The sequence below is a fragment of the Aplidium turbinatum genome, chromosome 16 (genome assembly GCF_918807975.1).
Source record: "Aplidium turbinatum chromosome 16, kaAplTurb1.1, whole genome shotgun sequence".
Classification (NCBI taxonomy): Eukaryota; Metazoa; Chordata; class Ascidiacea; order Aplousobranchia; family Polyclinidae; genus Aplidium; species Aplidium turbinatum.
This window is the reverse complement of record NC_137487.1, coordinates 16,647,822-16,665,522: the sequence shown is the minus strand read 5'-3', so window position 1 is coordinate 16,665,522 and position 17,701 is coordinate 16,647,822. Positions and strand designations below refer to the sequence as shown.

Genomic DNA, 17,701 nt, shown 5'->3' with positions numbered 1-17,701 from the left:
GTTGGTGGTGTGGCATTTGTGCATTGGCTTTTGATAATTAAATAATTATAAGCAAAAAATCCAGATATAACACAACATTTATCAAACCGTAACACAAAACTGCATGTATGTACAATTTCAGCTATATACTTAACCCATGTCTAGCATTGAAACCTGATTTAGATCACACTTAAATAAACGTGCTGCAATAGATTCCGCAACGCAACGTATGATGGCACAACGCTGACGACGGTTTGAGTGAATAGTGAATACGTTTGAAACATATGAGATTTCTTGGCATACAGCTGTTCTTTTTTTAAAAAGAAGCAAAAAGAGCGCTGCCTTTTGAATTCTGAATTTTAAATGGGATAGACACTAAGGCAGGGCTTCAGTTTTCGTTTTTTTTTTTTTTTTGGTTTTTGAATATTTATCCTCGGACTGACAAAGCCTTAATATGTTATTCCTGGTAGTTTCGCTTAGTTGTAGAGATTTTTGACGCAGGGCCGGTTACCGAGATTGGCAGATTGAAGTTTCCGATTGTTGAAGTGTTGTTGCCGGGGAATTATTCCATCCACTATGTGCCGCTGAATGGAGAGGATTTCTTGGAATGCGTTGCTCAAGCGCACACCCTGAGAATCGAACCAGCGCCGCTTGATCTTGAAGTTTTATCGTTCACGACGTCAGGCTCTAACGAACTGAGAGCTATCGGGGCGAACTAGAAAATACATTTGTCCGTAACAATAAGAAAAAATATCTCTAATACGTTTAACAACTAAACGGCCGACTAAGTGAAGCCTATTTTTAATTCTCCAATGATTTTTTAGTTGTTGGTTAGCAGCAGATAATCGAGTTAAAAGTTGAAAGAATTGCTTCAATGTATTTACGTTTTGAAAAAGTAACTCTTCAAACAGTTAGATGATTGGCAGCATGTTCAAGATGAACATACCACGTCATCCATTTGCGGGTGCAAGTCAATTTTACGCCTCGTTACCCATTTGCAATTTCATTAAGGGGATGAAGGAATTTCAGGTCAACTATCAGTCTCCGGTAACAGTTTTTAGAGACTAACGTAATCTTATTGTTCATGGTGCTATACTTCGAATGGTAAACCACAGGTGCTTGCAGTTTATATAACTAGCTATGAAATACTAGAACTATAAAGCAATTTAAGATTTGTTGGGTAAATATTGGTTTGAGCAAAGGTTATGAGTCACAGTTGAAGAACACACGTGGAGGTATAGTCTGTCCAATAATATATCTGTAATTACTTTGCATCCATGAAGTAGATTCAGTTGCAGCAGAACACTTTACCTCATCTGGTGAGCCACTGTAATATGAGAATCAAGCAAAAAAAATCTGAAGTGGTAATTTTGTGATATTGGCAAGACACAGTATTGAACCCCATATGGTGACGGTTGCTGTGAGGCAAGGTAGGACGAACGTTGCTCGTGCCAGCCACTTAGTTTTCTCTCATAACTCAATAAATCTCATCATATACCCAGCTTTGGTTTACGTGATATATTTCAATGCGCCCTAATATGAAATATGTTTTACGTTTATACTATCAAGATTTATTAAAGGGCAAATATGGATTTCAACTATTTGACATGGCATTGGTAGCAACGCACTTTCTGAAGAATTGTGGCAATCCACATAAACTAAGATTGCTTTCAAGTGCTTGTTGACTCTCTGTCTGTAGAACTTGCTACGTAAATATTGCTATTTTCATCTGTCAGATCATCATGCAAATTCAAAGCGATATTTTGATAAGCTTTTTCTTAAATCTAATAACTTTACACGATTTATAAAATACTAAATCATGAATTAGAATGATGTCAACTTGTTGTTGAAGTGGTGTTAATTTTAAAATTGTTTTGTGTTCCAAAATGGTTTGGTTTTGAATCTTTATCCTCGCACTGACAAAGCCTTGATAGGTTATTCCTGGCTGTTTATCATACTTGTAGAGGCTTTTGACGCAGGTCCGGTCACCGAGATTGACAGAGTAAAGTTTCCGTTTGTTGAAATGTTGTTGCCCGGGAATTATTCCATCCATTTGAAGCCGCTGAATGGAGGGCAGTCCTTAGAATACGTTGCTCAAGCGCACACCCCGAAAGCCGAACCAGCGCCGCTTGATCTTGAAGCTTCTTTGTCCACGAAGTTACGCGCTTATTACATTGCTTTTGAAGCTGTTCAACGTAACGTTCCTAGACATGGCTTAAGTGCATTTGCAAGTGATAGAATAGGATTACTTGTTAAAATAATTGCATACGGATAGAAGATAATTTCATAAAAGTATTAAGTTTGGTAACAATTGCAGTAATACTGACTTTAAGGGGTTGAATCCTCATGATCTTCTTTTTACAGGAGCGTACGATACGAAAACTTTGGAAAGCTTCGGCAGTTTCTCATTTCATTCAGCGATGGCTTCCTGATTAGTCCAACTGCTGCTAGGATAGGTGTTATCTTGTACGCCGCAAATCCCCGACTAGTTGCACCCCTTTCGGATCACGCGAATAAGAGAAGCCTGCATCAACAATTAAGTTCCCTAACGTAAGTACCAACCAGCCGTCTTAGTTGGCACTTGCTGAAACGTCAATGTTTTGATTTTTCAAGTATCTTTAGTATCGTATCTTTATAAACAAGTTCAAGTTAATCTTTTCCATAGGTACTCAGGGGGTCCCACCAACACTGGCCGAGCTCTAAACTTTGCCTTTGTCCAAGGATTCGAATCCTTCAGACCAGACGCCATTAAATTTGTGGTTGTTGTTACCGATGGGAAGTCTGATGATGATGTTGTACAAAATGCTGGGGTAAGCGCTATTTGATTAAAGTAGGTGTATAAAGAACTAATAGAATAAAAACTTATATTATATTATATATATTATTATAACTTGTATATACTTATATATATTAAAGCTTATATTATATTATAAAAACTTATATTATATCTAAAGAGCATCACAGAAAGTCGAGTCTGAGGGCATGCTACAATGTCCAAGTATAACCAAATGTGGAAGAATATATAGAAAATTTGGTTTAGTTTAAACAACGATTCGTTTCTTTTCTCGCTCAAGCCTGGCAATATTTTTATCACACATGATGCACAAGGTTGATCACTCACTAGTACAGCGAGCAGCAGTTGCGATTCGCTAACCATAACGGTGTAGCTTCCACGCTAGCCCAGCCTCATGGGCGAAACACGTGTCTATCGCTGTCAATTCTTGCTACAAATTGGCTGCCCAGAAACTTTAAGATAAAGTATTATTCTGATACATATAGCATATATTTGTATCATTATACTGTATTTTAGATTCTGATAGACAACGACACAAGCATTATATCGGTCGGCGTGGGGTCAAAGATCAGTCAAAATGACTTGGTATCTATGGCGTCTCAACCTACGTCATCACACACATACCACGTAGACACATATGATGACCTATTAGACCTTCAACCAACTTTGGTCAATTCAGTGTGCTCGAAGTTTCTGGAAAGACGTGGACAACGTAAGTGGCTGTTTACTCATTTCAAAATGCGTTCACATTTGGAGACTGATATCACTTGATTTTGAAGCTGCTAAAACAAATGCAGACGATTGTGAAAGATGTTGGAAATTCTTGAACAAGTAATGACACTAACTTACTAGTAATACAGTAATAATGTGTGTTTTTGTATAGCGTTGCATTCATCTCGGGTAAGCGTTGCTCCTCAGCGCTTTACAAAGCAGACAGTGTCAGTGCAGCCGTGTTGATGGTACAGCCGAGTACAGTACTGTAAAGATATTAAAATGATAACTATAAAGTGTACAATTCGTGGTGAAGGTTTGCTAATAGTACACAGAGGAAATGCAGAGATAGCAACTATCCCTTCACTCTTCAAACTATTTAGTTTTTTTTATGACCAGCCTAACACTAGACTCCATCAAGAAACGAGATTGCTGTCTTTTCATAAGCATAGCCAAAAGAAATGTCATTTTACAGAGCTGGCAGAGATGTACGTATACGCCGCAAATTCTACGCCGTAGACTTGTGGCGTAGACTTTTTGTTTACGCTAACGCTTACGGCCACATTTTTTTGGATAGTTGTCGCTTGAGGCTACACCGTAAAGTTTTCGCGGTTTTTTAGCGTATAGCGTCAACCATACGCGCCGACTTCCGGGGGGGCCGGGAGGCGCGCCTCCCGTAAATCTATGATTGAGGGGCAACAAAAATGGCTTTACAAAGTGGTGTTTCAAAGATAAAATACTTCGCAAAAGAAATTTAGATCATTTAAACGGACTTAAAGAATGCCGAAAGCGAAAAACAGCCTACGTTGCTCTTGCTCGCCAAACAGCAGCTGATCACATGGCTTTCTCTGGAACGTGAATTATTACTGAGATGTGCACGCTCACAGTCACACACTGCTTATCTTCCCGCGCATGAGGAGCAACGTCAACGTCCAAACGCGTGGCAGGGATAAAGCAAATGCGAGGTTGAATGTTTATTCTCATTTCACGAGTTATCCATACGTCTGTTAAATTTTTTGTGACTTCAAACATAAAATCGATTTTAGCAAACTTTATCGAGTGGAAACTACGACACAACGAACAATTACGTGAATACAGCAGAAAAAATGCGTTTTTGAAAAGTGTCATCCACGTGTCATGCGTATTTTCCTTCAATAAGCATTGTATTGATGTACATATTGTGAAAATATATAAATCTCAAACACTCATCAATATACACTCCTGCACTACAAAAAGAAAAGGTGTTTAATGGTCTTGATCGCAGATATTGCTGCACTATCGATGTTTCTTACCGCTATTATCACCTAGCCAACCTCACATCATTGTTCAATGCGGCCGCTAAGGTTTGACATCGACTTCAACGATCATGGAATGTTACGTAATAAGAACGATTATATCCTACACGCAAAAATTAAAAAAACTGATCTCTTAAAACAGCTCTTTGTGCTGTTTTGTCTCGTGAGCTTTGCATATTGCTCAAGAAGTGCATAAAGTTTAGAACTGACAAGAAATTTGAAAATTACGTTTGAATCACTGCAAATAAACGTATTCAAAACTTTTACTTCGGCCGACGCCATTTCACACTCCGTAATCTACGTCTCCGCAATAATTTTGCCACAGCAAAAATGCGTTCATTTTGAAAACTGCTGAGCTGGAGACAACAGCTTGTCCCGTGTATAAGTTGAACCTGTCATTTTGAGGTGGAAATAACTTGCGAACATCTCGAGTATATACAGTATTGATAAAAGACTATAAAGACTTTCGATAAAAAACAGAAAGAGAAAACACTTCGCCGTTGTTAACGCTTTGAAGATAAGTATTTAGCGAAACGAGTTTAATAAAACTGATACCGGGTTTCCAACTTTCCACTCTGCTTGAGATCATGATTTTTTGCGTTTTATTTCGATAACTTCACAGTCTTGATCCTTGTTACTCACTCGCACGAAAAGGAAATTAATCCCAACTGTTTCAATTATGAGCTAACAATATCAAAATTTTTCGACTAGGCGTACTGCAAGCGTAAAACTGATTGTTTCAAGCAGCGGTTCTAATTAATTCGGTTTGCGACCTAGGTGTCAATATAAACAAGACACTAAGCTTAATCAAAGACAATTTTAATTGAGTGAAATAGCGTTATGGTTATGACGTCATCACCTTTCTCGCCCCCCAAGGTTTTTTGAAAAGTCGGCGCCTATGGCGTCAACGTATACTTTTTAATGTATTTTTTTCGCTACAACACGCCAATACCTTCCAGCGCTGCAGTTGAAAAAATGTTTTCAACGGGCAAAGACATATTGAAACCAAAACGCAGCAAAATGTCAGATGAATACTTTCAGATGCTTGTGTTTCTTCGTGGAAATTCAAAATAAAACTTGTTTGTTTCGAGTGGTTTATACCGTGTGAATGTTTGGCACCTAGCAAACCAAATTAGTTTACGCTAGTGTATGCGCTGACGCTGACGCCGCCAACTTTTTTTACAAGTTACGTTGACGCATACGGCGTATGTTTTTCGAACGTTTGCGTTTACGCTGATATTTTTTGTATACGCGTACATCACTGAAAGTAGGTAAAGATGGAAAGTTTTGGTAGAAAAGTTATACTGTAAGTCCCAATATATTTTATGTGTATATGTAAGTCCCAATAATAGAATTAGTTTGAAAGGTTTGTAGGCTACTGTACAGTAAGCAATGAACAAAAGACTATTATATATATATATTTATTTATATATAATAGTCTTTTATTTACTTTTACTTTATAGTCTTTTATTTAATAGTCTTTTATATATTTATTTACATTTGTTTACACTTAAGCAAAAGCAATTACATATTGTTTGTCAATAAAAAAAAAAAATTTGAAACAGATTACATATCTCATAGAAATTTGTTGTCATAAACTTAAATCTACCGATTAAAACTGCACATAAAAAACAGCGTTAAGGTGAGTTTACTTCTATTCTTAAAGATCTTACCAATAACTTTTCGAATAACTAAATGTAGTAGGTTAAGGCTGTCAAAGTTGTTTTCGATAAATCGCATAAAAACTACTTTGTTCTTGCTGTCAGCTAATGAACACCATATAAATTTTGCTTAGGATATCTGATATTGCAAAAAAAAAACAGTTTCACACATTTCAAGACATAAGTAGCTACACAAAAATCTATAAGTTAAAAAATATGACAACTCAGTTTTCACAAAAATTGATTTTCTACTGTAGGTTTTTTCCAGATCACAAGAAAGTGGATATGAATGATGATTTTTGTTGCAGATCTTTCGAGATTAAATCCTCCTCAAAACGTCAGAGTGACGTATGTTGATGACCAGTCAGTGACGTTGGAATGGATGGAACAAGATGCAGGCTTTGTGACAGGATACCAGATAACATGGGATAATGGGAATCAAATTGAAAGAAGAGGGTTGGCCAAAGACGATAGGTGATTTTGTTGAGCAAAGTAGTCATGTGTCCTGCGCTTCTACAATCGTAGTTTTGTGTCTGTTAAAATCAGTTGTTGTTGAAATAAATCCAGGCTATGTGCTGGAAGAAAAAATAGCTTTTAAAAGCACAATGCATTGTGTTCTCAATCATAATTGCTGTGAATATTTCAGTGGAAGGTGGTATTTCTTATTTTATGCATATTTTCATGAGCATTTTCATTACTGACGGGATGCCAAGCTTTAAATTAAAGGAATATACAAATCAGTTGCATTTTTTAGTAGCAATTTCACTCACAACATTATTATTTTTTCTTCCAATGAAGGTTATTTCAAATATCCGGTCTTGAACCTGGAGACTTTGTAACTATTTCCATTTACTCAACTGGGCGTAGAATGAGAAGCCAAGCAGTTACTGTCAATGCTACCACAAGTAAGTACACAAACCATCATAGTAGCCTAGTTTTTTAGTAAGTTAAACTATTATATTATGTAAAATTTGCAATTTTACGACAACATGACAAAAGGTTCCATCGCTAAAGTGGTAGATGAAATAGAGAGAGAGATGGCTATCCCTCATCTTCACGGATGATGGTCTTCGCAATAAAGTCTTGCGAAGACACGTGTGCGTGGGTTGATTAACGTAGATGAAATAGGAGCTTTACAATGAAGCCATCCGTTGCTCAGACTATCTTTGATCTTTCCTCTTGTGGTGATGCTTGGGACCGTAATATAAAATATTTGTTTTCGAAAGGATTGAAGCCTGCAATCTATGCATTTTATCTTAACCGGCGACTCGTGTTTCGTGTAGTCGTAGCTGCAATGCTGTAACACAAAACTTTTTGAAATTTTTTCGGCTACATGCAATGGTCAACTTTGGATTTACCCAAATCTCTCTTTTCTCATTTCGAAAACTCGGGTTTTTTAGAAATGGCCTGGATCGCCTGTAACGAGCAGTTTTATAACATATCGGAACTAAAGCAATTGACTGAGATTGTTGAGCAAGCTATCGTACCATGCTTGCACCAAAATAAGCATGTTTGCTTTTGTTGTCCGCCCCGTCAGCTCAGTGGTTACGCGCCGGGCTCAAGATTATGCGGCGCTGGTTCGGCTCTCAGGGTGTGCGCTTGAGCAACGCATTTCAAGACTGCTCTCCATTCAGCGGCACCTAGTGAATGGAATAATTCCCCGGCAACAGCACTTCAACAATCGGAAAACTTCACTCTGCCAATCTCTTTAACCGGCCCTGCGTCAAAAGCCTCTACAAGTATGCGAAACTACCAGGAATAACCTGTCAAGGCTTTGTCAGTCCGAGGATAAAGATTCAAAACCAAACTAATGTTGTATGATCCCAAAATTTTGCCCTCTATTAAAGTCCATGTTGCGTCGTCCTACATGCACGCCTCGGCACACAGTGTAGAAAACCTTTCCGTGCAAACAGATATTGGAAACGAAATAAAATGCAATTGCTGTGGATATGTAGCATGTTTCTTAACTGATTTATTTCTCCAAGCTTTGCCTCCACCGAGGGCTGTGGAAGTAATGAACGTCACGTCCACGTCATCGCTGGTGATGTGGCAAGAACCTCCGAGTGACGTCGCAGGATATAAACTGCTTATTGAACAAACTAGTACTCAAGAAATAGTGATGTCTTTAAGTGTTTGTAAGTATATGATTTTTTATTTCAAATGTTTTGTAATCGCCTATAATTTACATGAAAATGTCGAAACTTCTCACATCGATTTAAATAACAGTAAACCAGTAACGCTACGAAGACTAATACTAATAGTTTCAAGCTGACTAACATCTTAACATTTGGTGTTTTGTAGAAATTAAGTTTTCAGAACGATTTAAGTTTTAGAATCACGTAAAAATAATTTAGTTTGCAATGTTGGTACTGGTCAAAAACTGTTGCTCCAGACCTTATTTCCATGCCTAATTGAAAGGCTTAAAGAATAACTTTGCCATCACCATTTAATCTGAATATCTCTCTTACTGTAGTACTCTGGCCACTGTTGATAAATACTGCACTGAGTTCAACTTTCTACGTTGTCAACATACAGTGATTGGTTAGAGGTAATAAAAATGACTAATTATGGGATTGCAGTAATTCATTTCAGAAATTAAATGAACAACTTGGCATGAATTAGTGTTGTGGCGCTGATGAGGCTTGCCCGTAGGTCAAAGCACCTATCTAGGCCTTTGCTTTCAATCTGTGCTCCCACTCGATTGCCAAGCATAAAGTCAACTTCGATTGGAATTGCAAAAAAAGTATTTTACTCTAATTTTCGATATATTTTGCAGTCGGAAATGCAACATCGTTGACGGTGAATCGGTTGGTACCTGGGAACAGTTACCTCGTTCGCGTGGTCGCGCGGTACCGGAACATGGAAGAAAGTGAACCCGCCACTGTGCAGTTTGAAACTAGTAGGCGTTGTGTGTCATTTTTTCTCGTATCCAGACTAGTTTGAAAATTTAGATTGAATAAACGGGAAGACAAAGAAGCCAATCCTTATATTTACCATCATGTCATGTCAACACAATCTTAAAATTAGCTCCATAGCCGACTAGTTCATGTCCTCTACTGCTTCAGGTAGGCCTAGGTTCGATTTCAGGTGGGGTTACAGCAAGTTTTAAAAATTGTACAAACTGTTTTTTTCTTGTTGATAAAACAATAAGATAATGTGGGTGTTGTAAAACTTCTGATACTCTCTTTTGGTTGTTTGCGTTAAATGGATTTTGCGCTGCTCGGTGCAGTTGACGTGTTGGCTTCTGGCGTGATTCGCGAAGTTCTTGTTCACATTTCTCTTTATCCACTTTTCAGTTGTGTTGTTGTGAGGATTGCAAAGGATTTAAGTGCTTACTTTATGTTTATGTTTATATATGACTGTATGTAGCCTATATTTAGAATATTAAACAGTTTAAATTGTCTGTTTTCGTAATAAGGTATCTATCAATAGCTGTCTTTCGTCACTTTTCTAAAAATACCAGTATTGTTTATTTGTGACACGGGAGATTGTTTACTTTAATTGTGTTTTCAGGTTTAGCTCCGCCTGACCGATTTGTTGTTTATGACGTCAGTGAAACGTCACTGGCTGTGGAATGGACGCGTTTGATGACGTATAACCTTGACATCGAAAATTACAATCCTGACTACTTTGACGGGAGTGCTTCAGATCCAGTCAAGTATTTGGTGGAAGTTTTAGACGACTATGACCGTGTGGTTCATTCCGTACTTTTCAACCCACGAAATGGCCCAATGAACAATAATGCGGTGACTGACAATTGGATCCGACCAAAATCTGTGAAAGCTCGTTTCCTCAACCTTCTGCCAGGAACAAACTATCGGATCAGAGTTCAGGTCTGAATTGCGTTTATTTTTCAAAACGCAAAATTCGTCATTTTGACATTGATGACAAACAATGGCAGACAAATGAAGAAAAGCAAAAACAACAATAAACACTGCAATCTGTTTTATTTTACTTATCATTCGTTGTTTTTCGCTATTCTTCATTTGTCAGCCTAGAGGCACGGCACGTGCAGAGTACAGGGCCGTTGAGAGAACAGGATGGGCCCGGTACAGACGGAAATCCCGTGCTCTTCAAACAAGAATTCTCTAAACTAGACAATAGATCTCCAAAAAATGTGCGGTGTTTTTTTCGTTTGGGCCCCTAATAAACCTTGGTGCCCCTAAAATGATCCTGGGTCTACAAATACCTCCTAGACCCCCTGACAACGCTATTGTGCAGACATGCACCTTTCCACCTTTTTCAATACCTGTTACTGTAAGCTTTAAAATTTACAAGGTTTACCAATCTTTTACTGTTTTTTTGACGTGAAGATATTGTATATTGTATATAGTAAGCTGCTTTTGCTTCCTCTGCATTTAAACATATCGTTAATGGCAACAAACAGGTTGTTGTACCACCGAATGGTGGTGATGTACAATTTTACATAACAGGAATTGGTTAGACATGAGTTCAAACTCTTGCGTTTTCGGAAATCAGTCAAACTACTGGTTTCAACTTATCTAAACGTAACTTATTTTGTAAAATCCAGATATCGACCGTTGACAATACGTTTAAATTTTTCTAGGCACAAACGTTTGGATTACAAAGTTCGTATATTGAACAAACAGCAACTACTCTTTCAACAAGATTAAACGCTGATTTGCTCCTCTTAGTGGAAGCTGCACCTCAACTAACCGATCACCAGATGGAGCAAGTGCATGTGTTTCTATCCACCCTGACCAACGCTTTCGATACCAGTGAAGGTTATCTCAGGTCAGATTTTAAAATGGAACTATTGTAAAAGAGTGATTTATTTCAAATAACCGTGATAGCAACTACTATCAATGCTGAATGCCAAGTTGGAAGGAGATATGGAGCTACTGTGTTTCTATGCATACGCCAGCAGGGTACCGATCCCGTGTATATCGACTCAAAGGCGAGCACTCAAAAGCGACCACTACCTTTTTCTGGACTTCTGCTATGTTTGGCATATACTTTTTTTCGTTGTGATGGTCAGAAATAAAAGCAAACTGAACTGAACACTCTTACCACCAGACCAGCAAGCGTCAATTTTTTTTTTATCCATACTGCACCCAGTAGTTGAAGATTTGTAGAAGAAAAGGTAAGAAAGTCAATCTTTGTGTCTTACCATCAGACAAGCCTTGAAGGTGAACACAAGTGTCCTGCACAACCACATCCACATAGCCTACTCTTGATTAATGTCGAACAAGCGCCCTTTTGAGCTCCCCGTACCAGGTTTCTTACCACTTACTGTAGCTATCAACAAAATCCCTTAACAAATCATTTTATGACCTAAAAAGACAATAAGTTTCTACATTATAAAGTTGTCACATTTCTCTTTTTTCAGGCAGGTCAGGACATGAATAATAATTTGCATTTCTTTAGAATTGGTGCTCTTTTGCTATCGGATCCTCCAATTGAAGTTTTTCCACTCTCTGACTTCACAAACAAGGCTGAGACGATTGCAAAACTCCTCAAAATCACGCAAACATCAGGAACAGCCCAATTGAAAAAGCGCACATTGCTATCATCAATAGAAGTAAGCATAGATGCTTCTTGTTTTTAGTGTTTTTTTTTTCTTGACACACAATTTCAATTTTAACCAGCCACGTTTCTGGTATGAAACGTTTTAGTGTTAAAATTTAACGGGTTAAAATGAAGTCATCTTATTAATTGCTGAATCAAGTCAAATCAATTGTTTCCTTTGATAAAGTGAAAACAATACTGTAAAACAACTTCATTCAATTCGCATATTTTTAAAACGTTTTGTGTTAATCTCTTCATCTTCTCATGTGTTTTCAATTTAATGCATTTTTTTTTATTATTTCAGGCCTCTTTCAGACATTCCAGACCAAGCTCCCCAAAGATAATACTTCTTCTTAACACAAACCAACACCACACTAACATAATGCCACCCCTTAGAAGACTTGGTGGTTTATGGGTTTCATCTGTTGTCGTTCAAATGCCCTCTTCATTTCCTCATGAAACCAGGTAAAACCATCGAAGAAAGAAAATAAGAAAGAGGGCAGGCACCACAAAACACTGTAAACGTTTTTAAAGTTATTGCTTGCTGAATGTGTTTTCTGGTTTTTATATGGTTGTCTCGAGTAGCCTACACCTCGATTGTGTTTTCTCACTTTAAACTAATTTGCCGTCTTAACAGAAATGTAAAGGAACTAAGTCAAATTGAATTTAATCAAGAAATTGCAACAGAATATAATACATACGTTTTCATTTAGTAGTGAGTTCCTGAAGCTACACGTGATCAACGATTTTGATTCTCTTCCTCTGGAGGTCCCAAGCATTATCGCAGACTTTAAAGCTATATCTGAAGAAAGAAGTCAATTTAGTAATGTTGTGTTAGGTAAACTTCAGCTTTCCTGTTGTTCTACCATCAATGCAATATACAAACTCAAAGAAAATAAATTTAGTTTCCTTTTACCTTAACTATGAATACTAATAACTGAGACTCTCCTACTGGTACTGGAACAAAACATCAGCCAATACAGCAGGTTACACCTAACAGTTAATTTCTAAGATGCTTATTCGGAAACGCTTGGGGTGCGAGTATTAATCACGTTTTAGCAGACGTGTTCACAATATCTTTTAGTCAAAAGTACAACTTAAATAAAATTGTCGTTATGGTTTGAAACTTTTTAAGCAATCTTTCTCATTGTGATACCTGCCTGATAAATACAGAAGCTCATGTAAACAAGTAAAACATTACCTTGTTGCAGTTGAAATTAAGCAGTAAATGTGTTATGCATTGTGTAGTGGGTTTAATATTTTAGGGCAGTCCGGCGACCAGTTGATCAGTGTTTTGATCTAGAAATTATAAAAAACAATTTTACCTTTTTTTAAGAACTTGATGTTAATTATGTTACTTTAGTCAAGTGTACTGTAGAATGTTTTTGTGTAGTGCTCTCTAATGTTTATTACCTTTTTTAATGTTAATGTTCATTCAACGTATACTTTTCAGACCAAGTAAACGACGAAATTGCCCGAGCTGAAGGGAGTGAAGTTATCAAGTCGCCCCTTCCACAAAATGAAACAAGTCCGTCTTTAGTGAACATGGACGTAACCAAAATCACAGATAGATCTGTCAAGTTGTCATGGGAACCTTACATCGTTGGTAAAAAGCGAATTAAGTAAGTTGTTTTCTCAAAAGAAAAACATGGGAAGCTTTACCATTAGCCTGAGCGTACGTGGAGCCAAACAAAATTGGGCTAATAATATTCGTAAATCCATATTTTGTAAAAACTAACCACACGCCTATGAAGGGAAAACCTCATGCGTCAGGTACCTTGAGAGTCGTTGCTTTCGCCATTGTAAAGCTAAAGTTTTTACATTGGTAGGCAACATTCTTCCAGAAATAATTATTTTTATGAAACAGAGCAATAAATTAATTTAGGTTATGTCACTATTGCTCGTGAACCCTAGCATAGAGTGGACTTGTCAAAAGAACAGAATAAAAAATGGAAGATTGTGTTATCAAATGAAAAACTGTTGTCGTTTTCATTCCGTTTTGTAACATTTTTCTGGGCGTTTTGAGCTTTTTATACTTACCTTCTGTTATGGTATCCAGTTACTGTAATGTTTTCTTTTATTATTTGCTTTTGAAACTTTTCTAATGGCCCCTTCTTCATTTGAAAATAATTTTGTAAAATTAAGCGTGATCGTCAACTTAACCTTCATTTGGTACCTTTACAATCTTTATTAACCGCATAATTTTTTCCTTGTAAGATATGAAATCAAAGTCTTTGTCTGGGATGAAAACTCTTACACTTCCCATCGAAGCGCTTATCCTCCCTTGGGGTCTACAACTCAAAATATTGGAAAGTTGGAGCCGGCAACGTATTACAAGTTTCTTTTGCAAGCGGTGATCAGGGGAAAGAAGGAAACTACTGTTGATTTAGCTGTGGAGATTGTAAAGGTAAACAATTTAGCAAACAATAAATTACACAGTCTTAGGAGATGGAGGAACAGGGGGGCGGTCGCTCCCCTGCTGAAAGAAAAAAAATTGGGCAAACTGTTCAGTTATTTGGGCAATCTTACCATGATGATTTGGCGTTTTACCAGTTTGAAAACTTTATATAATTGATATAATTTATGAGATACGTTGATATTCTTCAATGAATGTAAAATGTAGAATCGATTTTGGAAACTACTGCATGTGGTATTGCAATTTGGACAGAATGATAAGTTTTGATCTCACAAATGCAAAAGGCTCTATTATGGTGGCTTCTACGTAGCAGATGTAAAGTATGGTGTGTACTTTGATTATGACACAAGCTCATTTATGCATTTAATAATGTCCAGTATGGGTAATTTGTACTAAAGGAGGAGTATGCCTCAACATATATGACAGGATCCCATTGGTCAGAGTTTTAGTTCAGCAACCTTGTGTTTAACGTAAAGAAACCCGATCTGGAGGTCATTTGCAACAAGTTGCCAGGTGGAAGGAGATTATCCTTAACCTCTTCTTAACTACGCCTTTGAGAGTTGGTAATGTTTGATCTTAAAACTGAGAGATTTTTCATAAGTGCTTTCCTTCCATCAGACAAAGCTACGTGGACCAACACTGAACGGGGTTTCTTTCACAAACTCCTCTTCTGTGATGATCACTTGGAAGTCATACCGCCCTCCGGCGGCAGATTATCGATTTCTAATCCACGAAGACACTCTGGAGCGACACCTGGCCACCATTGAAGTTGTTCCAGAAGCATCCATTAAGAAACGAGTGTACATAAATGGTAAACGTTATTAAACGTAATAGTAATGCTACCATTTTTTATTTAAGATATCGTCTATTGTATAGTGACACGGATTGTCAAGCTCAAGCAGGAGTAAAAGTACCTTTTAAAGATAGTACCTTTTGAGGATAAAATTACCTTTGAGGATAAAATTACCTTTCGAGGATAAAAGTACCTTTGAGAGGAATTTTTTTATTTGGACTTGGGAAGAGAGTAAATTTGCTAAGGTATGGAAGTCAATCTACATAGGAATGCCAAAAATCTAACTTCAAAAAATCTAATTGTGGTGAATATTCACCTTTGACGATCCACGAGAGGAAATAAAAGTAAAAGGTTTGGGAAGTTGTGTTGCATGAAGATACAGGATCTTACGACATAAATCAGGTTCTTGTAAAGTTTAAGTTGGTATTGCGTGATGTAAGTTGCTGATAACGTATGTTCGGAACGACCGTTATTGAAGCAACCTTAACACAACGTTTTTCACTTAAAATCTTAATTCGAAACGAAAAGATAAAGATAACGTTTAATTTTCAGTGATCTGATTTAAATAAAATTTTGCTTTTTTATACAGTCCAGTGATGAAAGCCCTAGTTCGACGTTTGATAGGGCGCCGGTTCGACACCGCTTAAAGCCATGCCGTCAATTGCGAAATCGCGTCCTTTCGACTACAGCCCTTGATTTCTCTTGTGGTTATGAACAGTACGCTGCTCTAGAAAAATACTTACAGCTCTTTTTTGGGATACGTCCCGCTAAACTGAATACACTTGACCACATCACTTTGAAGTTTTGCATATAAAGTATAACACAGTCCTACGACTAGACTAATGGCTGTCTGTGTTATTACTTAGGTCTTAAACCTGGAACTGATTATGAGGCCACAGTCAACGCTGCCTACAATGGTGATATCAGTGATTCTGCTACTGTCAAGTTCACGACAAGTAAGTTATTCTAACTTCCATAAATCTCAAAACTGCATCAGTACATGGCGATTTATGAACTAGATGGGGAATCGAACAGTTGACCTTCTGCTTAAAGGCATACGCATAGAAATGAATGATCAGAAGTGATAAAATCTTCAATTGTGTTTTCAGTATTTTTTCTGTCAAAACATAGATTTGTAAGACGGTTCTTTATTCTTTTGTGTAGGGCCTCTTCCTCCAGTTGGTTTGTCTATTACCAGAGAGCGGGGAATGAGATACGTGGTATCTTGGACCCACCCAAGCGGCCAAAGAAGCGGGTATCGCTTCAGGTAAATAAAATAAGTTTATATTTTGATTTTGTTGGAGATGTGGTATCACCAACCCAAAAAATGCAAGAAAAATTAACAATTCTAAAGTGATCAATTAAAACATGCCATTTTCACTGATATCATGTACAGCAGAAACTTACAAATAAAAAATGAAATGGGCTTAACCAAATCAAACTTAAACGACTTAGATTGGATTTAGTTTTTTCATGTACTGCTGGAATGTCTGCACTGGTCACAGATTTTCACTGAATACACTATACACAAATGGACAGATGTGACCAAAACAGCAATTACTGAACAAACAATATTGCATTGTATTTTTTGGTGTGCATTATGTGGAATATCCCAGATAGCAAAATCCGTCATTTTTACGTTGATTCAATGTTTGCAAACGTTGAATCAATCTAAAAACGACAAAATTTGCTGTCTGGGATAGCACAGAGTTGCTGCAAACGATTTTTATTAATTTACGTACGTAAAGCAACACAGAAAATCGCAATGCAATATGCCTAAGTAGAGATATAGCACTGATGTAACACGAATAGCAAGATCCACGAGACAAAAGAAGAAATTATCGCTGATTTTTACCCATGAACGCATTCTTGACTGAAAATTTGTGCTCGTAGAGCTGCAATTGATTTCTCACGCTTTTTCTTTTAATTACATCTTTTAAACATTTTCTTTTAAATATGTTAAAAAGGAACAGTCGATAAAAGGTTTTGCTCTTCTATTGGGCAACAAAGTCGTCGGCATTATTGTAGTTGTGACAATGACGCAATAAACTTAATGGCATTGTTGTTGATTTTTGAATCATCAGATACAAAGTGCTAGGAGCAAACAGAAGCATCAAAACTGTGAACCTGGATCAAGACCAACGATCTTTTGCCATTGAAGTTCCCGACAATTCCCGTGTTTTTGTGGCTGGATATGCATTGAAAGGTAATGACATAAATGTGCAAAATAGTGGTAAAGGAGTAGCCGCACTTGCCGGTATTTCTTTATTTCAATAAAAGTGATATTATACCATAAGATTGTTGTAATCAAAACATAATCGGTAATTAAAAGGAAGGCTTGAATTCTTCATTATTGTAGTCATTAGTCAATGCTTTCAACTGTTGCGTTTTTTACCTTAACAATAACTTTCCAATATACAACCAATTTAAAATGTTAAGTGAATAAACAGCAGTCAACGATTTACTTTCCTTGGCAAAGCGAAAAGTAACGACACATTGAGCGCGAAATCACTCTAATTGTCA

At 37.2% G+C, this 17,701-nt stretch overlaps 1 protein-coding gene across 1 annotated transcript in view; it reads left to right on the top strand.

Moving 5' to 3' along the window:
• LOC145785265 (uncharacterized) overlaps window positions 1–17,701 on the top strand; it is an 89,569-nt gene that overhangs the window by 21,179 nt on the left and 50,689 nt on the right. Inside the window, exons 11-28 of the mRNA XM_082596945.1 lie at window positions 2,344–2,529; window positions 2,645–2,789; window positions 3,290–3,485; window positions 6,749–6,914; window positions 7,239–7,345; window positions 8,426–8,575; window positions 9,217–9,339; window positions 9,954–10,273; window positions 11,008–11,195; window positions 11,829–11,982; window positions 12,274–12,434; window positions 12,683–12,807; window positions 13,423–13,591; window positions 14,187–14,376; window positions 15,004–15,196; window positions 16,045–16,134; window positions 16,343–16,445; window positions 17,263–17,384. Coding sequence (XP_082453071.1) covers window positions 2,344–2,529; window positions 2,645–2,789; window positions 3,290–3,485; window positions 6,749–6,914; window positions 7,239–7,345; window positions 8,426–8,575; window positions 9,217–9,339; window positions 9,954–10,273; window positions 11,008–11,195; window positions 11,829–11,982; window positions 12,274–12,434; window positions 12,683–12,807; window positions 13,423–13,591; window positions 14,187–14,376; window positions 15,004–15,196; window positions 16,045–16,134; window positions 16,343–16,445; window positions 17,263–17,384 — 2,888 coding nt within the window. The remainder of the gene's footprint in view (window positions 1–2,343; window positions 2,530–2,644; window positions 2,790–3,289; window positions 3,486–6,748; window positions 6,915–7,238; window positions 7,346–8,425; window positions 8,576–9,216; window positions 9,340–9,953; window positions 10,274–11,007; window positions 11,196–11,828; window positions 11,983–12,273; window positions 12,435–12,682; window positions 12,808–13,422; window positions 13,592–14,186; window positions 14,377–15,003; window positions 15,197–16,044; window positions 16,135–16,342; window positions 16,446–17,262; window positions 17,385–17,701) is intronic.